This window comes from Indicator indicator, chromosome Z (assembly GCF_027791375.1).
Source record: "Indicator indicator isolate 239-I01 chromosome Z, UM_Iind_1.1, whole genome shotgun sequence".
In the NCBI taxonomy this organism is placed as follows: domain Eukaryota; kingdom Metazoa; phylum Chordata; class Aves; order Piciformes; family Indicatoridae; genus Indicator; species Indicator indicator.
In genome coordinates, this window is record NC_072053.1 from 63637776 (window position 1) to 63663154 (window position 25379).

General features: G+C 45.5%; 1 protein-coding gene across 1 annotated transcript in view; it reads right to left on the reverse strand.

The window, feature by feature from the left end:
• Positions 1 to 25000, reverse strand: part of TRABD2A (TraB domain containing 2A) — a 75214-nt gene extending 50214 nt beyond the window's left edge. The window contains exons 1-2 of the mRNA XM_054397606.1: positions 24896 to 25000; positions 17559 to 18119 (exon numbers count right to left, since the gene is read on the reverse strand). Coding sequence (XP_054253581.1) covers positions 17559 to 18119; positions 24896 to 25000 — 666 coding nt within the window. The remainder of the gene's footprint in view (positions 1 to 17558; positions 18120 to 24895) is intronic.
• Positions 25001 to 25379: the final 379 nt, after the last annotated feature.

Sequence of the window (25379 nt, forward strand, 5' to 3'; positions counted from 1 at the left end):
TTCCTCCTCTTCTCGTGATGGCCCTGGTTCGCCTTCACCTAGCAAACAGATTTTTTTAATATTTCTTTTGCCATACAGGGGCAACTAATACCAGTATAGGCTGGTTCTCCTGCTCAGCAGCATTACCTATTGGTCTGTATCTAGGCCCAGAGACCATCTCTTCCCCTTGAAGGCACTGCATCCCCTTGAAATGGACTCCATTGGCATGGGCAAGGCCACAGCACATGGCAGTGATCTGTGTCTCTCAGGAAATGCCAAGCTGACAACAGATTTATTTCCAAATATTTTATTCTGCACCTGTTCAGGGGTAGAATTCCAAAACACTGGAGCTGACCACTGTTCTATCCATGTGCCCATACTCTTCCCCTCACCCTGCCACTCATAGCTATCTAGTCTCACAGCAGATCTTTGGGTGGTATTCTTGGGGGGAAATAAAAAAGTGTTACCCTAAAGAACACCTGGGACAGCAACAAGAGCATGCTGGCTTCGACATCCTAAGGATATTAAAAATTCTCAAAAGCTGACAGAGTGCCCTCTTTTGTCTCACCCACAGCTTAAGTGAGATTAGTAATAAATGACAATGCTGCACACAGGTATCACCTTAACCTCATGACCAGTGGTACAATCATATCATAATTCAACATTATCCAATCAGGCAACATAATAGTCCTGATCCCAGAGATGATAAATATCACCACAGGGAATATATACTGCTCATAAGACTTTATATAACACCACCATGTGAACAAATGGATCAATGTGGTGACTGTGGACTATTAATAATACTAATGAAATAATATATTAAATGAGTGATACACAACATAACTACTCACCAACAGGAAACCACCACCACCACTGCCTCAAGTTACAGCTGCTTCCTCAGGCCAGCCTTATGTCATGGGTTGAGCTGAATCTGCTGATGGATATTCAATACCATCCTGACATCATGCCAGCTTCAAAAAGCAAGTGCTGGCTGCAGCAAAGTATCATGAGGCCTGAAGTTTGGATTGTAACATGAGAGGCTTCCTGTTTCCAGTTGCTGCTTCCAGTTTTGGGGTGTTGGTCTTTTCCACTGGGCTGGCTGTGGGCTTGGAGTGGGGAGAATCATTTTACCACTGGCTTCTGCTGCTGCTTCTGAATTTTGCTGTGCTTTTCTGCAAAATAAGCTAAGGTAATTGTACATTTTATCATTTCTAGTAAATTCCTTATCTCAGCCCAGTGTTTTTTTTTGTGTTACTTTCCCTCACATCTGTGCTGGGGAAGGGGAACTTGTGGAGCAGGCTGTGTTAACCCAGGGCAGTGTGACAACAGTATGGTACTGAATAACACATTGGTTGGTTTGGTCTCCTTTCACAGTTTCTTTTGAAAATAAACCCTAACCTAGCCAAACCAAGGACACCACATCTGATTAGATGGAGAGTGGAACTGCACATTAAGTTGAGCAGAGTGTACAGAGAAGCAGGCCAAATCAAGGAAACAGCTGGACAAACTTTCAACACAAAACAAGAGAATGAAAAGGTGAGAAAGACTTTTGCCAACTAGAGAGTAAGAGGACTCTTCGCTGTTTTAGACCACAAGCTAATAATTACTGATGCAACAGCAGCCAATCTTTGGCACACCTCTACAGACAGCTTGCTGTACCACAATATAAGCTTGCACAAACCACAGTGGGCTACCTCTGTGACTGTTTCTGCTGTATGCCTTGTCTCTCAACACAACAACCCAACTGTTTCTTCCCAAGGCACCCTGGTCTTGGTACATTGAATCTTAAAAGCGCTATGTAGCTAGAAATTAGCACAGGGAGCCATTGGCTAGCAAAGCCTTATGGTGTCCTCACTGTCTCACTAGGACAAGTTTTGAAGCTCTCCATGGGTGCCCTCAAAAGACCTGGACATCTGAAACCTTAAGGGATATATGAAGGGTGATGAAGGACATCAAGCATCTATCTTACATGCTGTACCATGTCTTTAATTCTGCAGCTAAAGATTATCTTCTCTAGTTACCATTTTATCTGCCAGATGATGAATAGCACAAGGGACACATTCTACAACATTTCAGTGGCAAAGCCTGGTATATGGCAAGGCCAGCCATGCTGAAAAGCCTTACAGTGAAACTCTGCAAGGTTACATATTACTTGAAAATCTGATAAATACAGTATGAGCTCTACACTCTAAAAACTACATGATAAGTGACTGCCACTTGCACAGCCTGGAGAGGTAGAGAGAAAATGCAGTGATGCCTAAACTAGGAACTGGTTGTTAGTGCTGTTTTCCCTGCACACTATCTCACTTGCAGATGGTTCTGTAATACTTCTGAGTAGCCAGTACCTCAGCAGTTTCTGTCCTTAGGAAATCTGGCTTTCCATTACAAAACCCACCTTCCCATGGCTGCTCATGCTGTGCAATTTTGAAGCCCAACCCAGCAATCCCTTTGCTGTTTGACTCAGGCAGGGACATAGCTGTTTCCTACGAGAGTTCTCCTGCTCCTCAATAAGTAAAATGGCATGTGATTGAAAACATGTCATCTTCCTGGAAGAAGCCAAGGCTGAGAAATGGACTGGCTCAGGTACCTCTATGAGACCTAGAGACTATTTTCATTCCATGCGAGTCTTATCAAGAAGATAGTTTTGCCGTACCACTCTTATTAGAAATCACAGCAGAGATAAGGGACAACTGCTCCTACTCACATCACTCTGGAGCAAGTACAGCTTCTGCACTCATTAAATGTAAATGCAGCACAGCTTTCAGAAGGGTGCTTTCCCAATGGCATTAACTCTCAGCTATGAAAGTCCATCAACAAAATCCTCTGCTGGAACCTTCTGTGACCAAGATAAAGTTCTTGTTATCAGCTAACTAAAGTACTAGTACTCTCCTCTAGGGAAATATTATCATCCAGAGCAAATGCAATTAGAAACAGAGTAAGTTATCTACAAGATGTTTGAAAGCTTAGCATAATAACTACAATACCTAAGGCGAACTCAAACATTGCTGGGCCTTCAGATTTCCATTACATGACCTGTGGCTAGACACTGGATGATAAATTTACTCATTTTTAGGGAATCTATGCTGGATTAAGATGCAGCAAAAACAGAAGCAAATTGGAATTGAAGCAGAACAGCAGTGTAAAAGTGTACCCTCACAGTCTGGAAGCGCAGAGACAGGCATTTAAAAGCAGAGAGTCTGTCAGAGAGACTGAACAGGATCCTGCTCAGTCAAATGTGAATTTCTAACTTCAAAGCACAATGTTCCCCTAATTTAGCATTGCAGCACCTCTGCATGGCATGGCTGAGACAAGAAAGAAGGCAGCAAGAAAAGTGTTTGTTTTTGCTTTCTTTTTTTTAATCAAAACTCTATAGACAGGTTCTGAGTAGAAGCACTGCATTGCTCCTGGGAGAAAAAGACATGTGAACAACCGCTGGTTCATTGGAGAAGTGCTTGAGAAAGGTAGCACAGAAACCAGGAACCTCAGCTGGGCAGGAAATGCAAAGCGCATACAGCAGCACCAGACCAACTGCCTTGTTCCCAGCTTGCAATGCTACGGTTTAGCTCTCTATGTATCATACATATCAGTGATACGTATCAGTGCAGCTCCCACCACTCTAGGCCCTGGGAAGTTCTTTTAACTCTCTGTGGATAGCATTGTCCATGTACAGCAAATGCCCTAGTAAGCCCACTTCTCTTGCATATGCTCTGTTCTCTAATTCCCAGCTGGAGGCAAAACCATTCCTTTTTACCTCACCAGGTGGTATACCTCACCTCCTCCGTGAGTGGAAACCTAAGCCTTATTTCACCACTCCCTGTATGCTCTTGATGACTCCCTGCAGCTCTGGCTATGCAACCTGCAGAGTATGCAGTTCTATGAACTTGTGCAAAAATACAGGCCAGAGGATGTTTTCCATGTAGCGTGCACCAAGACACGCAGACTGGCAGGAATTTGGGCATTCTTCTCAGACACATCTTGGCAGGTGCATGCAGACTGAGGTGCATGCAGACTGAAGGCAGGAGCACATTGGGGAGATCTGCTGCCCTCAGCTCTGCACTTTGAGAAGAGAAGACTGAGAGGGGACTTCATCAGTGTCTACAAATATTTGAAGGGTGGCTATCAGCAGGATGGAGACAGTCTCTTAGCAGTGATACCCAGTGATAGGACAAGGGGCAATGGATGTGAACTCAATCATAGGAAATTCCACCTCAATATGAGAAAAAACTTCTATGTTGTGAGGGTGATGGAGCACTGGAACAGGCTGCCCAGAGAGGTTGTGGAGTCTCCTTCTCTGGAGATCTTCAAAACCTACCTGGATATGTTCCTGTGCGACCTGCCCTAACCGGTCCTGCTTTAAAGCAGAGTTGAACTCGGATCTCTGGACGTTCCTTCCAACCCCTAGCATTCTATGACCTAAACCAGCAGGAAGACAGGAAGGCCACTTGCAACAGTTTCCTAGTGAGCTGATCATCTGTGCTGGTTCCAGTGCACTGCTCATTCCTCATGTATGCATGGGTACCCATATCAACACTAAAAAGAGAGAGTTTGGTGTGAAAAACTTGTTTATTTCTAATAAAGGCAATAAATCAATGCTGATTTGCAATCATTCAGCATTTGAACAAGTAGGCAACTTCCAAGATATAAGCCAGAGTGGCTAAGGCATGTGATTACAGAACTAGCACTCTGCAATATTACTCTACATAAATGTCCTTGATACAGGAAATCGGTGCTTTCCTTGGTGGAACATATCTCAAAAAAGCAGTGTGCAGGGAGGGATAAAAAGTGAATATCAGCCCCACCACCTGAACAGAGGAGCAGCTGTAAACTCAGTGTACACCAGCTGTGTTTTCCTGGGAGAGATATTCTCTACGAGGCCAATAGGTCCCATATTTATACAAAGGGATTAACATCAGAACCTATTCCTAGGACTTTTCCCATTGCTTCTAAAGAGACAAGTATAAATCCACTAACATCTGCAGAGATGCTTTCCTGACTTACACAAGCTTTGCATCAAGAAACAGCAGCTGACCTTTTACAAAACGCACTAAGAAAAGACTATTGGTATCTTTCCAATTTCCACTGTCTACCTGCTTCACCCTTGGCCAACTTTGCTTGCGCGCAAAGAGAGCTCTTTGCCAGACCAAGCTTCGCCAAAGCTAGTCACAGAGGAAGAAAAGTAAAACGGCATCACAGGCTAGGGCAGCTTCTCTGCAAAATTCAGGTAGCCATACAGGGCCTGTTGAGGACTACCCAAGAGCTGTAGGACTCCTCTTCACAGTCTTTCCTAAGTCAAGCCCGTTCTGACTTGGGGGATGCATTTTGGATCCACCACTCCACCTCTACATCACAGGCAAACCCACCTGTTTAGGAAAATCTAGCAATATGAATCAGCTCTACTGGCACTCGATCATTTCATACAGATGTGGATATATAGCCTCTCAAGAGATCTCCAGCAGCTCTTTCGAGCAAGAACAGAAGAACATGCAGCACCTGGGATCACAGCTGTATAGACTAGGCAGATGCCATAACCACTCCACTGAATTGCCTGCGAACCTGTTCTATGACAGCACACCTCCTTCAAAAACACTGTCACCAGCACTGAGCTCAGCAAAGAAACTGCAGGGTGGATCTATCCAGACACAGAAATATCAGTTACGGACCAGAACGCATCTCTTAACAAAAACAGTATTTAGAAACACCTCTGTTCCTCCTGATGCACAGTCATACTGCCTCCGATTTGATTAGGCTCCTGAGCTACTAAAAGATACAGCTTACTCCAAATTTAGCTACTGCGTGTGCAGTCACACATGATGGCACCGGAAAAAGAGGACTTCTGGAAGCCACAGGCAATGAGCTGCTATGCAGATCACCTGGCTTCCCTAATCCACCATAACAGGGAATGGATTACCTTCAAGACAGGTCTCCAAAACACTGTAAGGACATGGAAACACTATGAGTCTGATAATTGCCAAGCATGTTGCATTTGGCCAGATTCCCAATCCCCACTGAAGGAGCACTCAAGAAAGAGTCTTGTGTTCCAGGATAGCATTGGACTAAAGGGCTCTAGCCACAAAAGTGCTATTTAAATTGCTCTTCATTTTCCGGGTGCTCCTTGTGCTCAGCGCCACAAATCAGGAGCAAGCTGATGAAACCAATGGCAAGGGCTGTCATCACTTACCCAAACCCTAGCCCTCCATTTGACAGCACAGGGTACAGTAAGGGTATATGTAAATATGAGGGGAGTACATGCTGTACTGTACACTTGCAAGACAGGGTGCTCAGTGCCCACCTGCCATGCATCCCCACAGCAGACGTGTCCTGGATACAATTCCTTGCCCTTTACAGTCTCCTGGAACAGATTTAAATCATGAAGCTTAAGACTGAGGCTTTGTGAGATGAAGAAGGCACTGAACCCCTGACTGGCCTGAGCAGGAATGTGGCTTCCAGGCATGATTATGACTTACGGTTCCATTTACATTTCTTGTTAAGCAGGTAAGCCAAACCCAGAAGAGCTAGCACCTGCTCCTTAGGAATCTTCCTCTGCAGGTATTGTAGTGTTGAATACAATCCTACAAGTCCTTTGGTCCCTCTCACACATATACATGCGTTTGCCTGATGCATTGAGGGCATTTGGAACTGGCTAGCAAACCCCTCCAGTAACTCCTCAAGCACGCAACAGTCCCCTCTATTTGGTAGCGGTGTTCCTCAACTACTAAAAGGCTAGATCATTTAGAAAGGATGTGCAACAGAAAGCACAAAGCTTTGACCTGCAGCTGCTCTCCTATTCCCGCCTATCCCTGTCACAATACCTTTTTCTTGTCCTATGTCTCATAGTCAATAGAGAAGTCTGGTTTCAAATTAGCATAAAGAAAGTCACATTGACACTGACAACAAACTTAATGAAACTTCAACCTGACCTACAGAAAACATCTATATAAAAAAAAGAAAAAATCTTGAAACTGCTCTAAATTGGTATTTTACAAGACAGAACAAAATGTACATTGATTCAATGTGTGAATTAGCAGCCCTTGAACGCTACCTAGCAATCTTTTCTATTTCAGAGAGCTAGTTGGCAGCAATTTAAAGCCTGAATGATGACAATTCCACCAGGTCCTAGAGAAATCTTTTCAACTGGCAAATTGCCTTCACCAGAAGTCAATTATATTGATTTTGATAGTGTGCAAACTCAGCAGCTCAGCCACTGGAAGAGTGGCTGAATTTGAGAGTGCAGCACACACAGGCATGAAAGCCACACTAGCCTAGCAGCCCAGTGTGTCCTGGCATCTCTCCCGAAAGTGAGCAGGACAGCCAGAAGAAAGGAGAGCAGTCAGCTATCAGTGCTCTCAGCAGAGACTGTGTGGTGGTTTGAAAATGTCTTTTTAATTTTTCTTCGCAAAGTTCAAGCAGGTCCCTGGGAGAGAGGCCCCTTAGGAAAGGTCCCCTTTGAGAGGAAGCAAAGGGAGCTTGGTTGTGCTTTTCTGTTGATTGTATATATTTGTAAATGTTGTGAATTTTGTATATTGGTACATATTCATTGCATTTCATCATAGATTGTAGATCTCGCTTGTAAATACAGCTTTCATTCGCTTCCAGACTGAGCTAGCCTGGTTACTGCTGCTGTGGGGGGAATTTCAGATCACACTGACACATTTTTTTTTTTTGGCGCTCCAACACAGGGAGATTGCTTGTATGATTTATTTCTGCTCAGATTAGGAAGCAAAATGAAGCTGTTTTGGAATCTGAGTAATTTTATTTCCTCTGTTATCGGTGCGATTGTCTACAGATGCTACCTGGTCTAAGTGGATGGCTCTGACAACACAGAGAGCTCGAATTGGAAATCTTGAAAGGCCTGGTTTGGTGGAGGTGATCACAAACTGGCCAGAAGGCACAAGCTGTGCAAAACCTCCAGAGGAGAAAGTAACTCGTGCTGAGGAAGCTCCTCCTTACAGTGATCTGTCTGATGATGCAAAGAAACATGCTTTGTTCACAGACGGTTCCCGTCATCTGCTTGGGAACAAGCAAAGGTAGACTGCAATCAGGAGAGTCCTGCATAGGGCACCTAGCCAAGCCATGGTAGATATATACTCTCTGTCCCTATCAGCACTGCTGGTATAGCTCATCATCTTCAGAAAGAAGTTATACCCTTTCCTTCAGCCACTCACTTGGGCCACCCCTATGACAAATTCAATTCAGTTATGATTTGGGAATGTACTTCCTCCATCTGCCCAGTGGGATGGGGAGAATGAAACCCTCATAATCTTAGAGGAATCAGTCAGTGATCTACTATACCACTTAGAAACACACAAGTGTGTGTGATGCAATCCATCTAAGGCTACTGCAGGAGCAGGTGACAGTGCTCACCAAGCCACTCTCAATCCTGGCTAATCAAGGAGGTCCCACTTGCTGGAAGTTAGCAAATGTGACTATATGGAGGCTTAGGAGGATCTGGAAAACTACAAGTGGATGGAATTAAATCCATTTGTGGCCAATCAAAAGTGGTATTCCTCAGGGCTCATTTTTGGGGCCAGATGTCTTTAATATCTTCATCAATGATCTGGACAAGGAGATTGAGCGCACCCTCAGTGAGTCTGCAGACAACACCGAGTTGGGCAAGAACAGTGACCTGTTTCAGGAGACGAAATCTTTTTGAAGAGATCTGGATAAGCACAGGCTGAGGTCAAGGGTAGGAAGTTCAACTAGGTTAAGTACCAGGTCCTATACTTGAGTCACAACTACTCCATGCACCACTACAGACTTAGGCAAGAGTGGCTAGAAAGCTACCCACCAGAAAAGCACCAGAAGATATTGGCCAGCAGTTGGCAGAACATGAGCCAGCAGTGTGCCCATGTGGCCAAGAAGATCAACAGCATCCTGGCTTCTATAGCATGACCAGCAGGATGAGACAGATGACTGAACCTCTGTACTGGTACTGGTGAGGCTGCATTTTGGATACTGTGTTCAGTTTTGGACTCCCCATGACAAGATTCAGGTGCTAGAGTGTGTCCAGAGAATGGCAACAAAGCTGTTGAGAGGTCTAGAGAAAAAGTCTTATGAGGAGTGGGTGAGGGAATAGGGGTTATTTAGCCTGAAGCAGAGGAGGTTGAGGGGAGACATTATCACTCTATAGCTACCTGAAAGGAAGTTGTAGTAAGGTGGCAGTTGGTCTCTTTCCCAAGTAACAAGAGACAGAACAAGGGGAAATAGCCAAAAGCTATGCCAGGGAAGATTTAGCTTGGATATTAGAAAAAAAACTGGGACAAGCTGTACAGCTTTCAAGTTTACTCTGTAAAGGCAACAGCATCAGTGCACAGACCTCTGAATGCAGGAGGAATTTAGAGAAATACAAAATCAATACACCACACACTGAAGACGTGGCAAACAAATAATGATTAGTAGACCTGAAAATGTAAACACAGAAGAGAAACAACTAGGTAAGTTACTGAAGACCTCCGCAGGGGAAGCTCCTTGCCCTACAGCATTCAATGTACGCATAAACAAAACAGAGAGCATAAAAACCCCAACACTCCAACAAACCCCAACTCTATCATTAATGGATTTTGCAGATAAAACAAAGGACAGGGGAGCAAAACATTTCAGGGAAGAGGGCAAAGGTGCTGTGAAATCTGATCTTTTGTTAGAACAAACATTGTCTGCTGAGTTGCAGTTCATCTTGTCCACAGCATAGACAAGGACTGGACCACAAAAACCAGGGTAATGCTCTCTCTTTCCTGGGAAGCAGTGAGAGCATAAAGGACTTAATGTCCCAAGTATGAGCCCTGAAAAAAGCAATATGCAGGCAAGAACCACAGACAAATGAATAAGGAAAGATGAGGACAGTGAAATACCACTGCTCCAAGCACATGTATGACTGCCGTGATACAAGAGACACTGCAAGGCCTGGGAGGAGATGGGGGAATAATTAATATGAAGAAAGCATGCCCCCACAGGGAAAGTTCAGTGACTTCCCTTTGCTTTATTTTACAAAAAGAACATTAATATTCTGATTACACTCATTACGGTTGCAGTACTTGGAGTGCTGGATGGGAGAGTGATAGTAACGCAATCCAGTTCTTCTGCCATGCTGTAGGCTTTAGGCTGTAGGCTTTAGGCTGTCCAGACTGGTTGCAGCCTTGCTGGCCAATGGAAAAGCTGGCAGCTGCAGTCCCACACTTAGGGTTTAGTAATGGGCAGTAAGTAGTGAGCCCTCTGGATCCATTGTCAAAACACAAAGTGAGAACAAAACCAAACCCAGCTCAGAAATTGTAGCAAAGATGCAAATAGGATCAATATAGTTGTTCCAGCTCTGTTTCATGTGTAGAAAACCCTAATGTTACCATCCCCTGAGGGGGGAGGGCTGTTCCTGAAAATACATCATGAAGTTAGACTCTCAGGGCAGAAGATGCAATCAGGTTAGCACAAGCAGCATCGCATCCAACTTGCTCAGCTTTTTCATCAAGCAACTGCTCTTCAGTTTGCTCCAAATCTGGATCTGAACTACTCCTTGCAAAGCTCTCTTGCTCTTTCTTTCTTGAGGTTCTCTGCTCCTGCTGTTGTTGAAGGTGAACCTGAACCATGGTCCTGTGAATGGAACTGCTGCTAGATCTGACATCATCACCCCAGAAGTTAAATACAAATATTGCTATGTTATTACAAGTCAACATAGCAAAAAAAAAAGAAAAAAAAAGTCCTGTGAAACTCAGAGACCAGCACAATTCTCTCCAACTTCTTGTCATACCTTTTGGGTCTAATTTTAAGCCGTCATTGCTATTTCTCTGACTCCTTTAGAAGAAGTAAAAAAACCCAAACCAACAAAATTCAGCCTCCATATGCAACAATTCAGTGGTGCCTTGGTTTCCTACATTTTCCACAGATGTGGACTGATTCTAAATAACAGGTTTAAACCAGGGATTATGGAGGGTGCCCCTTTTACTCAAGCAGCTTCCTAGATTAAGCAAGAAAACTGATGTTGCTATTATGTCAGGAGGGTTAAATTTACTAAGCAGTAGTCTACAGCTTTCATAGAGTCGTAGAGTGGTTCAGACCTTGGAAGATCTGGGAACCCTTCAGAGAAAAGCAGCAATGTCTCAGCACTTTGTTGCTTGTAGAGGTTGTTCCTTGAGAAGAAACAAGATCAATGTTGTAACTAATGCAAAATGATCACTCCTAAAAGCCTTTGCTTCATTTTCTATTTGCAACTAATTGTATGAGGAAGTGGATGAAAGACGCAAAAGACAGTTCAGTCCCAGAACTGGAGCCAGGATTTCAAGAGCCAGTCCTGAGTGCCTCTGTTTCTATTGCTAACACAGCAGCTTTGAAAGCTATTACTGAAGATGTACCTATGTATTCAGACACTCAGGCAGAAAGAGAGTGCTGGGACAAGGTCTGGACATAGGAAAACCAAGTGGGAAAAGCAATTCTCAAATCAGGAACAGCTGACAGGGAAAGCCTTCCATTAAGTGTCCCAGACTTGGAGAAGCCAATCTGGCCAGGGTCAAGTGGCTACCAAGTGGTGACAGCCAAACAGCCAAGTGCTTAAGGCTTGGTCCTAAACAGAGGATAGACACAAGTCCAAACTTCTTGTGTTCAAGCTCAAAGTGATCTCCAAGAAATAAAGGCTGCACATCACCCTAGTGTGTTAAAGCAAGCCTGTTTACAAGTGCATGACACAGGCCAAGGTCCAATCATTTTCTGAGCCAACAGCAAACTAATGTTCACGACACTGCAGCTGGAGCCAAGAGCAAAGCTGCATGGGCTTTAGGTTGGAGCACTAATGTCTACAAACCAACACATAAGCATACGCATAACTTGAAAGGAACAACTGGGAGGTCCAAGGCACTCCCTTCAGAGCTGGAAGTAAATAGTGGCAGTAAAGCTACAAATCTTCTAGAAACCCAGGTAGCTGCTAAAAACGGTGCCTGCAGTGTTACAGGGTATTACAACCAGAGAAGCATTAACCATGAAAGAAGATGGGGTGGGAAAAAAAAAGTCTTTAAGATAAATTAGGACAGAAACAGCATGAAACAGAAAAATAAACACCGTGGTCCTGACATGGAGATAGACTAATCCTTCCATACTGCCTGAAGTGGCACAGATTTTGGAATAAGAAAGGAGGATTGAGGAAGCAGTAAGGTATTTCACAGACTGTGTATACATCTGTACTGATGTACAGACTGTGTACACTGTATAGAAATAATGCTTTTATGGCTATGTGGGCAGCTGGCCTGAGTAGACCAAAACCAGAGAGACTCAGCAGGTAAAATAAGAGAGCCATAAAACAAAAGATAACAAGAAAACTGGAACAATCACAGCTAAAGAAACAGAGCCCCATGACAGGCAGTATTAATGGTTGTATGTATGAGGGGTTTTCATCTACTTTTTCCCTTTCTCTTCTCACAACAAGAAGGAAGGTTCTAACTTGGGTTTATTTGCACTTCACAGCTACAAAATGATGTGCAGCCCCATGGAGATAAACTGTTTCAGCTCTTCACCTGCAATTAACATACTGCTGTGGTTTAGACTCAACCAGCAGCTGAGTCTGCATACAGCCTCCCAAAACTGCACCCTGACCACACTGTTCTATCGTTTAATAGAATAATACAAAGAAATACTGCAGCTGCCTAAAACCCTACTGTATCACCCAGGGATAACTGGAGAAAGGAACCCAGAAAGAAAACCCAGAAGAGAGAGAGAATCAGAAATAGGAAGCATCTCATGTCACAGGTCAGTCCCAGCTCCAAGACCTACCACCCCTTGCCAGTCAAACCCCAGACATTATCCACCCCTTATTCTATACCATTTAGGCCATGCTCTGCAACAACTAATTAATCATATAACATATTTTGTATGACTTAAAACATTCTCTGTCTTTTATCACTCAAAATGAGATCACTTGGTTGTTACATAACAGACTTCTCCATCCTCCCACACCACCCACCAGGTCCACCCTGGTCCCTAGGTAAAAGCAATCCCATGGATGGGTTTGCCTTTTTCTGAAGCAGGACTAACCCTGACCGTCTGCCCTAGTATATTCTTCATGTGCACTACAGGGACTTTATCTCCTTCTGTAGAAGTTTGGACCAGGCAGGGCCAGCTCAGTTGTTGGATCCTCTGGTGTTAATTAGCCAGGCAGCCAGTGCTAAATGTGCATCCCAAATCCTCTCATTGCTTTCAGTGTAGCTTTAAGCAGTCCATTGTAGCATTTGACCCACCCAGCAGCTGGTGCATGATAGGGGATGTGATACACCCACCCAATACCATGCTCCTTAGCCCAGCCGTCTATAAGATTGTTTTGAAAATTAGTTTCGTTATCTGACTGTCACCACAGGACTTGTTTTTCAAGGCCCAAGATGATGTTCTGGGTGATAGCATTGGGCACAGGACATGTTTCCAGCCATTCAAAGGCTGCTTCCACCACTGTGAATACATTGTGGCACTTGCCTTGGACAGTTTGTGGCAGAGTGATGTAATTAATCTGCCAGACTTCCCTACACTTCTATTTCAGCCATCCTCTTCCATGCCACAGAGGCTTTAACCACTTGGCTTGCTTGATTGCAGCACGTATTTCACATTCACAGATAAACTGTGCAATCACATCCGTGGCCAAACCCACCACTCAGTCACAAGCCCATCCATATGTTCCATCCCTTTCATTATGACCTGAGGTGTCATGGGCCCAATGAGCTACAAATAATTCAGTCTTACATTGCCAGTTCAAATCCACCTGAGCCACTTCAACGCTAGCAGCCTGGTCCACCTGCTGGTCAATGTTCTTCAGTGGTCCAACTCTTGGGTAAGAGGGTATCTATGTGATGTACTTTCACTACCAGGTTCTTTACCCAAGCAGCAATATTTTGCCATAATTCAACAGCCCAGATGGGTTTCTCTCTGTGCTGCCAGTTGCTTTAGCCACTGCTGTAGCCAACTCCACAGAGTGTTTGTCACCATTCACAGGTCAGTATAGAGACAAAGCACTGGCCACTTTTCTTGATCACCCATATCTAAAGACAGCTGGATGGCTTTCGCCTCTGCAAACTGACTCAATTCACCTTTTCTCTCAGCATCTTCTGCAACCTGTCATGTAGGAGGACTCCACACAACAGCCTTCCACCTTCATTGTCTTCCCACAATGCAACAGGACCGATGAGTGAACAGGGCATATTGCTTTTCATTATCTGGAAATTTGTGGTATAGTGGTGCCTCCTCCAGTGCCATCCCACAATATTTGCCCTCTGGCAAGTTTCTGATGACTTCAAAGATTCCTGGGTGGCTAGGGTTCCCTGTTCAAGCCCCTTGTGTTATCAGTGCAACCCACTTACTCCACTTGACATCAGCTGTATGATGACTGGGCAGAGAAGACCCTTTGAACATTCAGCCCAGAACCAGCCGTCAGGGTGCCAGGAAGAACTGTGCTTTAGTACCAACCACTTCTGAGGCAGCTCAAGCTCCCTATGTTGCCAATATATCATTTTCAATCAGAGTGAGCGTAGCTGTCCTCAGATCCTTTGTAGCATCAGTGATGTCAGTTGTGACATACCAGTTGGCTGTCTGTTAGCCCAGTGATACTGAAGCTCCAGAAACTCTGGCACAGCAGCACCCATTTCGGTGAACTTCATTCAGGCCAAGTAGTACACTGATGGTCTCCACTCACCATTAGATCTCTGCACTGGCCATAAGGGGCTGTTACAGGGTGACCAAGTTTTGCTCATCTCCAGTTTGCCTTGGCTCTCCAATTGTTGAATTAGCTCATGAACAGGGGTCAGGGAATCTCAGCTGGTGTGATACTGCTGTCAGTGTATTGTTGTGGCAGCGTTTGGCACGTACTGTTCTATGACGTTTAGCAGCCCCACCACAGAAGGATCCTCTGAGAGACCAAGCAAAGTGGATAACTGTTCAACGTCTTCTGTCTCTAAAGCAGCTGCTCATCATTTATATAATTATATATTCCCTCATCCACTGGAAGTTTTCTCTGTGGTGGTTCACTTTCCTGGGTGACACGTATCTTTCTTGAAGAGATACCTATTCTTCACACCTGATAGAAGTTGCCTCTGGAGTCTGAAAGAGTGGTCAGGTATTGGAACTGCCTGCCCAGGGAGGTGGAGTCACTGTCCCCGATGGTGTTCAAAAAACATAGAGACATGGCACATGAGATACATTGTTGAATGGCCAAGATCGTGTCAAGTCAACAGCTCGACTTGATCTTAGAAGTCTCCTCCAACCAAAACAGTTCTACTATTCTGTGTTTTAAGTGAAAGAAAGAGCAAACTCTACACAGAAACAAACTGAGAGCACTAAACTTGCTTCTCTGCTAAGTGAATCCTCTCTTCTTGCACAGGATTAGACCATTCCTTATGGGTTTATGTCCTTATTTTTCCCTGTTTAAATTTCTGAGTTATCCCTGTGTGTTCACTCACTTGAAGACAAGACTTGAAGACAAGTGCCCTAATACTGGGGGTTCACAGATAGCAGCACAATCCAAAGAAATTAATTTTCAAAGAGCCTGTTTCAAAGTCTTTGGCTTGTATTAGACATAATTCACTCAATTGCCTGAACAAACTGAGAAGAAAGCTCTGAAATGAAAGATTTGTAGACTTGCTAACCATGAGGGTTCACAGGTCAGGTTCTGAAATGCCTACAAAATTAGCTTAGAAATGTAAAAATCATCCACCTCTGGTTCTTTTCCTCAAGTTGCCTTGTATTGGAAGTGTAGTAGGGCAGAAGAGAGCATGTGAATTTGTGCTGCAATACCTGGTCCAGATCTGCTCCCATGAGGGACACTGTGCTCCTTCCCCCTGGATGTGAGCAGACATGGGAGGAGCCACAGCTCACATCTCTATCCATCATATGGTAATCACAGGCTATGATTTCCCATGTAGAGTTAAAATTCTTATGCAGTTCTGGTTACCATGACCCTCTCAGTTGGACTCTCACAAGAAATGTCCCCAGCTGGGGCAACTCTGGATCTTGCAGCTCTGTGTCCCAACGATATGCAGTTTCCCAGCTCATGTGGTATTTACTCCACCTGGGAAACAGCACACCCACTGCCTCCATTTGAAGAAAGTTGTGTGAAGGCCTAAAGAAGGTGCCAACCACTGCATGAGCTTAACAGGGACATGATTTGCAATCTGTATTTCTCAGCTTCCCCACTCTTCTTATGAGGCAGTGGAGACAGCACACGCACCTGCCACTGCCATCCCAGCACCTTCCTTCTATCATGCTAAACCAGAGAGGCAGTATCAGCAAAAGAAAAATGCTGGCAATGTTAATAAAGCCTCAACCAGGTACAAGGTGGAAGAGAAAGGACTTTCCAACCCATTCCTAGGGTTGCTGTGAGCAAACAGCGACAGCGTAAGGATTCTAAGCAGAGTTGAGCAAAGACTGGAGATGTGAATGAGGGTGCCCAGTTCCAAGTGTGGGAAGAGGAAAGTGCAGAAGCCCTGAATGCAGTTAACAATGGTACAGGTACACCTGTTAAGGACACCCTGGGCTACAGTGCTATTCCCTCCACTGTGGAACCCTACCAAGACTGGGTAGCAGCACTTCTGGCTTCTGCTCCAAATCAATGTCCCTGCCCTGGGTGGGATGTACCTCTGATTCTGCTCCTTCTCTTCCAGCATATGAAACTGCATCAGTGCTGGGACAGGTTGCACCCTTCAGGATGCAAAGGAAAGATTCAGGCATCAGCCAAAACTCCCCAGCCCCATGACCAAAGGTCTCCCCACCTTGGGCTACCAGGCCACGATGCAACATCAAGTCTTACCTATTCCTAAGCAAACACCACTTCTCCCCAAGCTAGCACTGCCCTAGACCACAGAGTAACCTTATGCTTGCTTGTGATCCTACCTGGCAGAGACGGTGATAGATGGTGCTTCCTGATGTACTTAGTTCAGAGAGGAGAGACCACGATGGATCTGTTCAACACATGGACATCATGGAGGTCTTTCTACTTGCCTGGTGTGACACTGCATGAACAAGTGCTAAACTCAACCTGGTTTGCAAAGGCACTTGCACAAGAGCTCCCTGCAGGAACCTGCCGTTGTACTGACCCTCCTCTGGTCTCAAAGGAAGGAAAACAAAAACAAACGGCCACTTTTCCCAATTTAGAGGACAGGCTCCTACTTCTGAGGGCACTGAGAGGTCCATTGGGATACTTCTCCAGCCAGTAGTTACTTCTCAGCTTTACTGACAGTACTCCTACTTCTCCCAAGTGATCAAACCTTTCTTCTTAATTGGCTATTACTTAAGGTTTTGATACCAAGTCCCATCCTGCCCTCAGCCCCTGCAGGGCAACTTAGATAGGGCCAGAGAGCAGAAACCCAAGGTCCAGTGTCTCAAAGCTACCCAAGGAAGAGGACAGGGGTTTCCTCAGGCTAGATCTAAATTAATTTAGGACATGGCCCAAACTCCTACAGCTAGCAAACTCTACTGACAGCATAGGCCAAGGCACAGGCTGTTGGGAGCAAACATGAATTTCTGACTATAGAGCAAGAGCACTTACCCCACACCCTGGCTCGTGCTCTTGCTCGTGCAATATCAACCCAAGCAGACAGCCTGGCACCCTGCACACCGCTCCATCTCACCTGGGAGAAGTTCAGCCCATTGAGCGGGTGGCACTGCTCCTCTACTTTCTCCACAGCCCCTGTTGGCTTCCTCAGCCGCTCCGCTTCCTGGGCCAGGTACAAATCTAGGACAGGCACGCCTCGTGACTTGATGTCTACCTCCGTCAGAGAGTTCACCATCAGCATCACCCACACTGGCCTCTTCCGTTCCCAGTTGCCAGCAATGGCATTGAAGAGATAGTCTGCATACAGCCCTTTGCCCTGCTGGTCTGGGGTCATCCAAGATGGCATCATGAGCTTGACATACTCCAGGTGCTGCTTGAGCCGGCGGTATATGTCATGGGGCAGCACATCCTGAAGGTTTTTCCCCTGTGGCAGGAGCTGACAGCTGGTGAGAGCTGAGATGGTGTAGGGGTCAGTGAGGTCCAGCTCAAAGTACACAATGTGGCTCTGATGAAAGGCCTTCTTGGAGTTCTCTGGGACAAAATCCCAGACACGTGTGTATGGGACGTGGATGGTGCCAAAGAAGTAAGACGGGGGATCTCTCTTGATGGTCCATAGGAAGGAGTTCAGATCGCTTTGCTGAGGGAGAGACAATTGAGTAAGTACAGACATTTATGCTGGGCCACTGTAGTACAGGGCTTAAGGACAACATGGTGCAAAGCCAGCAGGTCACATGGCTCAGCAGCTTGCCAGCATGGACTTTTCCTAAAGTGGCTTTGCTCAGAGTCCTCTTTGACTATTCTTTTTCTCAGGCCTTGAGGTCAAAATCTAATTTTTATTAATGTTAAACACAGGCAGATTGGCCTTGGCTTTCACCTCCTGAATGGTAACATTAGGGTCTTCTCAAGAGAAACACCACCCTGGCTCATAAGCTGGGTATCTGCTGCCAAAAACCACTCTGGCTCATAAGCCATCTCTGCTGCCAAAGCCAGCAGCAGAGAACAGTCCGAGCAGCCTGTGGTACAGGCAAGATACTTATCCAGCTTTTACCTTTTACCAAGTAAGAAATCACTTCTCTGAAGAAAAGTAGGACATCAGGGTTTCAATCACCTTCATCTTTACTCCTCTAACTTCACTACACTAAGACAGCTTTCATCAAAAAAACTGCTGGGACACTTTGTCAGAGGATGCCACAGCCTCTCAAGAGAACTTTCTGCACTGAGTAAGATGCTAAATAAATGAGTAACACAAAACACAGCTGGCAGGCAGACTTGCCAAAGCAAGTGGAAATACAGTTTTACAGAGATGCAGCACATGGCAGATAGACTCATGGTCAAGATCCCTCATGGCCCAGGCATCTTCTTTTCTTAAGTAGTAGAGAACTGCAAGGGAATACCTTGGAAAATACAGCAAGAGATTCTGCAGGCCAAACTCTGCCTGTAATGTCAGGGCATACTCAAACAGAGGAGTAAAACGTGTCTTTCTTTAGACTAGCTTTTAAAAACTCTCAAAACCCACACCCACCAGGAAGTCAGAATCAGACTGTAAGTGTGTTACACTTGAAAATGTGCCTCACAGCATACCCAGGAATATGAATACAGTGCTGTACTCAAACCCTAAGCAATCCCACAGAACAGGAAAGCAGATGTGGCAAAACGAATCCTGCTTGGATCATGTCAAGTCACTTTACACCAAAAACAGGCATGAGTGCCATTACCTACAGCATGCAGCTTGCTAGTGCAGTGGTCCTTACTGGACCACTTAATGAATACAAACAGTTTCTATCTGTCTTTGCAGACAGGAAGAGGTAGCCTTTACTTGTCTAGTAAGACCAGCTTTCAGATACACTCCAACATCTGGTCAGGCTTTATCAGCAGATAACTCTAACCTCAGCTCAGGCTAAGCATGTATCTGTGCTGATCGAAGATGCCTGACTGCCAAATGCAGAACAGGCTGCTTGGAAGATTTTACGAGAAGCACATTGCTTACAAATTTCTCATACTAAAGACTTAGGATCAGACTCTTCTGCAATGGCTCATCCCAGAAAACCTTCTCCAGCGGCAATCTGCATCAAACCCAGGCCACAGATCATGCAGTGCCACCAGCTCATCTTACTGGTGCAACAAAGCATATTCCAAAAAGATCTTCAGACAGTTCTGTAGTATGTCAAGAGTCTGAAGGATAACTCAGACCTTGGAACATCATGCTACAACTCCAGACCCTATAGAACAGTCCTGGAATGCACTCCTGACTCACAGACCATAAAAACTCTTCTGAAGACCATGAGAAAAGCAGAGAACAAACATGATACAGCACCAAGAGGTAAAGAAGATGCAGGACAATAGGCAAATACAAATCTGACACAGACCCAGGAAGAACACTGCAAAATTAACACACAAAGTGAAACAAGAGGAAAACTCTGATGGGGTTCCCTCCTGTCATTAACCAGGAAGGAAAAATAGAAAGATACATCACCGTGGCAAGAAAATAACTGGAGGTAATTGTCAGCCAGCAAGGATGATGGACCAGAAGTACTGCTTTCTATCTACAAGAAAGTGAAAAGACTGAAGAGGCACCCAGGACAGGCACAAGGTTGGGAGGTAAACACTCCTTCACTTTCACAAGTCAGTCATGCAAATGGCATCGCACAAGAACAACCAAAACTCCAAGGAATTGTAAGAAACAAGTGCTCACCAGTCAGCTTCCAAATAAACTCAGCTAGAAGGCTCGGGTCCAGATGGATGGTACCAGGCTTTAATGTGGATGATCAGGACTGCTCCTGAATACTGCACACAGCCCTGCTAGAAAGGTGTTTGGCATTGCATTCTCACTTGTTTGCTTCTGCAAATCTCCCTAGCTTCCACAATCAGATATTGTAAGCAGAGACATGCCACCAGTTATTAGTGATATCACTAAAGAAATCACACTGAGCCATCAGGTTCAGAGTAAATAAAGTCATCCTTTAAAGATCCTGCAGCACAAGCAGAAGCAAAGCTTCTCACATAGTCTTAAAGACTGAGACCTTACAAAGTAACCGGGCACTCTTTCTGGTACTTTCACATCAACTGGAGTAGTCATGAACTTGGCAATACACCCCAAGAACCATTTAGGCTTCCCTTCTCAGAACTGCTTGGAGCCAGTGTGAGAGGCCTCACTTTCTCACCACTGATGTGAAATCTCCCCAGACCCTGCAGAGCCAGTTTCCAGCACCAGCAGTTAGGTATCATTACCAGATGATGCTTCAGTGGGAGGTCACAAAGCTCATTTTCCCTCTAACAGGTGGCATTATGGCTGCTCAGGACATGCTAGGGCCTCACACCTTTAGCATCTCCTTTTCTCAGGAGGTGGAGGCTGAAGTCCCAGCACAATGCTGCTCCACACTGGACCCCTGTAAACAGCCCACTACTACTTTGTGTGGCTGTGAGATAGCACAGCAGTGCCAAATCTTATTCAGCATCACAGTATATTCTGTCACTGGCAGTGCCTCTCTCTCACCTCACTTCCTCGAGAGCATTCAGTAGATAAATGTGCTACAACCAAATTTTCCTTTGTGCTAGGATTCTCTAAATAGCTGTTAGCACAGAAAAGGGAGCTTTAAAAACAGAATAAATTGCAGTCAAAAGTGGCATCCTGGAGACTTAAGAGAGCTGGGTTGTATAACTACAGGAATGCCATTTTAGTACTGTAACAACAATGTATAGACCAAGATGCACATTTCTGTCTCCTGTCTCCAACCTGGAGGTATTACTTAATGCGTTACTCATGATGGCAACAACTAGGAGCAAGGGTTAAAAATGGAGGGGAAATGTAAGGAAGAGAGCAGTCATGAGAACAAGGCCCCCCAATTTGCTGCCACATCAAGACCTGAGACAGCATCACCACTACCAATACCACAACTTCTCTGTACTTCAAGTTTATCTTCCCACTACACAGTTCCAGGCTAAGGTAGTTCTGAATGCTCAGCACTATGGTACAGTACCTTCTTCCCTACCTCACCTCCCCAGGTGAAAAACTGGTGGCTGTGAACCAATTCAGGGTATCAACACAGACAAAAAAACTTGCTTGGAACAAAAAAGGAGAGAGAAAGGCTTTTAGCAGCCAGGAAGAGCATGAGAGAGAAGGAAAATGAGGTCCTCAGGGTGACACTATCAGAGACTATGGGACCTATGGGATCCATTCTCTACCATGAATCTGAAAAAGCCTCCCTTTCCAATGAGGGCTCCACAGAGGACAAACTCCATTGCCCACCATGAGATGTAAGGGGCAGGATAACTTAAGGCCAGAAAACACAAAATGAGGAGATAACAGTGTCGGGCATTGCAGAAATCCTGGGAAAGCACAGTACATATCAAGGTTTGTGGTTTTTTTTCCTCAGAAGATGACAGAGGGTCCAGGCAAGAAAAAAAAAAAATTCTTGAAGAAAGGCAGAATAGAGTGACATATTGCAGATGAGTAACTGAATACAAAGCATGTTAGTGCCACATCCCAACATCTGTCCACTAATCACATAACTGGCTGCCAACACATGGCACTGGAAACTCTCATGACCACCTGCCTTCCTTCTATCTGCCTCAGTAGCACACCAGCTCAGACCAAGAGATATTTTCATTGTCTTTCCAATAGGTTTCTTCTTTTAAGATTTAAATAACCCAGGCCTCAGATTCTGTTCAATTTAAAAGCAGTTTGCTTTTCCAGCAATATTTATACACATTATAGTGTATAGTGTACACAAATACTACTCTATTTGTCAGACTTCAGACATCATTTCAGATGAAGCAGCACTGATTCTGCTGGAAGAGTAGTCCCAAAGAGGATGAGAGGAAGTTTCACCTTTCGTCTGAGAAACCAGCTCAGATTTGGCCATATGATGTACCGACTGTTGAGTAAAATCATGGTAAACATCCAGAAAATAAGGCAGCAAAAACCAGGAGGAATGGCAGTGCTCTGAACATCTAGAAGGAAAGCATGGGAGTAAATCAAGAGAGAAGGTTGTGGTTATATAGGGGACAATGGCTCACAGGGGAAGGAAAACTACTGTCTAAAACTGAGGAACTGGATGGGAAGTCTAGGCATGAGAGACCTACAAATCCACATCTGGTCTGCTTCCTTCTACATCACTTCTTCCTTCTTCTACCTTCTGTCTCATCTGTGGAGACTACGTTTTCCAGCACAAAGTGCATAACTTGCTGTGCGGGTAGGTGCCCTCCGTGGCTCCAGCCTCACAACCCTCACCGCATGGCTTTCTCTGTCCCTCTTATCTACCCTGGTGTCATATCTTGTCATGTTCATTCATACCCAGCTGAGGCAAAACCTGTGCCTTTAGCCACGATGCGAAGTGCCCCATGCATCTATGGTAGTGCACACAGAAATGCTAGGCACATTTTTAATAGTTATTCTCTTGAAATTCTGCCCACCTACACTACTGACACTTTTAAACTCATCTTAAGACTGTAAGAAGAACTTGCCTGGGGATAAACACTGCACTGGCTACAACTCTTAAAATAACACACGTCCAGTCTCCATTTGTCAGAAATGGGGGGAAAAAAATGTTTGGTTGGTTTGTTTGTTTTTTAACTAAAAAGCCAAGACTTCAGAACATAGATTATTTACTCTTCTGAAGTGAATATATAGGAGAAGGTAGCTATTTCAATTAATTTGCCTCCTACCAGGAACAACACAGTACAAAATATTAACCAGTTACAGCCATAAGCATGCTGCTGTTAATCACTGCATTCTGGCTTTAAATTTGCCACCGTTGCAATGACTCTAGAAGACAGCCTGTCAGAATTACAGTTGCTCTCACATTTTGATGAGTAACCAGCAGATAATGAGATACCATTAACATATTTCATCTTCAGTTTTGCTTGTAACCATCAGAAGTCCCAGTCAATGGCTCCTAAGGAAAGCTCTCTGTGTGTTCCACCAAGTCAGTGAATTACCCATTCCCACAAGTAGGAGTTTTGCTGCTCAGGCTCTCAAGGGCTAACCCCTTCCTTCTTGTTCCTCTCATTAGCTCCTTGCAGTAGATTCATGCCAGCCCACAGCTTTTGCCCTTCATGCCCTCAGTGGGAAGGGGGTACCACATCAAAGGCTTATGGATGGCTACCTATATATCCAGTTGATGAACTGGTTCCAGGCGTGAGCCAGTTGGTAAGGCACTGTCTTCCAACATAGGATTAAGCTCTAACCCAAGCTCAGACAGGCATCTCCATTGAGGCACACATAGCTTGCCACATGGTTGAATGAACAGTGCCCTAAATCCCAGCAGACATCTTAGCCTCTATGGCTGCTGGGAGGCCAGCATACTCAGGTCAAAGCAACAAGGTCCCTTGACCAGGGGTTACATGTGCATGTGCAGGTGAGAAAAAACAGAAAGGTCACAGCAAAGACCTACTTCACCTGTGCAGAGCTTTCTCACACTTACTCTTGCATATATCCTGCAGTCAGCCCACTGGGGCTTTGGCACCTCCCCAGTGCAGCACTTCCGCAATTGCTTCTAAAGGTTTCCAGTTCCCTGAACAGCTGTGCTGGAGGTAATCCTGCCTGGGGCAGGAGATGAAATGAAATGGTGAGACATGTCCCAAGAGCGTCTCAGATGCACAGCTCTTCCAGTCAGGCTACTTCCAGGTCCAAGTGGCTGCCAATGGACAGCACAGGTGGTTTGTTAATACCAACAGATGCCTTAACACAAAGTTCAGAAAGTGTTTTCCTACATGGTTTTTGGTACATTCATCTCACTTCAGTGAGAACTACTTTTTATGAATGTCTTCTTTCACCCTGCTCACAAACTTTGCACTGGCCAGAACATTATCCCTAACTTGCAGCAGAGGCCCTCAGCCGCACTTCGCACCTACGAGAGCCAGGTTAGCCCACGCCGCTCCCAGTTACTATAGTCAGAATGACGAGGTCAGAGGACGAGCAAATCCTAATACAACTCAGAACGACGTTTACGCTTTCAGGGCACAGACATTTGTTGGTCTGACTCTGCTCCCCCACACTACCCCTCCACCCCCCCAGGAAGGGTTGTTGGCAGCAAGTCTCTCCAAGCAACTTTGCCCTGCAGCGAGCAGTGTGGCTCGCACAGGTAAAATGCCCTGCTGAGGCTTGTCCTGCGATCTCTCACGCTCTTCCCTCAACACCCGCCGGTAGTCCTCCCAGTTTGGCGCACGGCTCCAGGAAACAATTCTCCCCCACCCCACTCCAGCAACCACCCTCGACCGGGCCGCTGCTTGCCCGAATTCCACACCCCGGGAGAAGCCGGGGCAGCCCCACGCACCCCACCCTCTCATCACGGGAGAAGGAGACCGCGGTGCCGTGATCCTGATGCACCCAACACCTGCAGGGCCGCTGCCAGCCCCGGTGGACAGTGCATTTCGCCGCGGTAGACGACAAAGCTCATTCGCAGCGGCGCTTACCTTTCCGCGGAGCGGGCAGGGGCCGGCGGGGTCGCGGCTCTGCCGAGCTCTGGCCAGCAAGAGGAGAGAGCCTTGCAGCAGGCAAAGCCAGCAGGGGTGCACCATCCCTGCTTGCTTCCAGACTAGGCACAATTCGGTGAAGCCTTCCTTTTTTTTTACCTACTTTCCCCCTCTCTTCTCCTGCTTCTAGGCCTCCCTTTTTAATTTTTCTTTTCAATTCCCTCTCTTTTGTCTTCCCCCCACACGTCGGGTTTTTGTTTGGTTTGTGTTTGGGTTTTTGGGTTTTGTTTTTTTTTTTTTGCGACTCGATCCAATCCTGAAACTCTTGCGGGAGCGGTACCATCCCTTAGCCAATCCCTTCAGCCTCTGCCCCTTCTTCTTAAAGGGTCCGGTGCCGGCCGGGGGCGTCTGGAAACGGGGGAGGGCGTGAAGCCCGCGGAGCCCACGCACTGGGGGCGGGCGATGGGGCGGCAACAGGGACGTC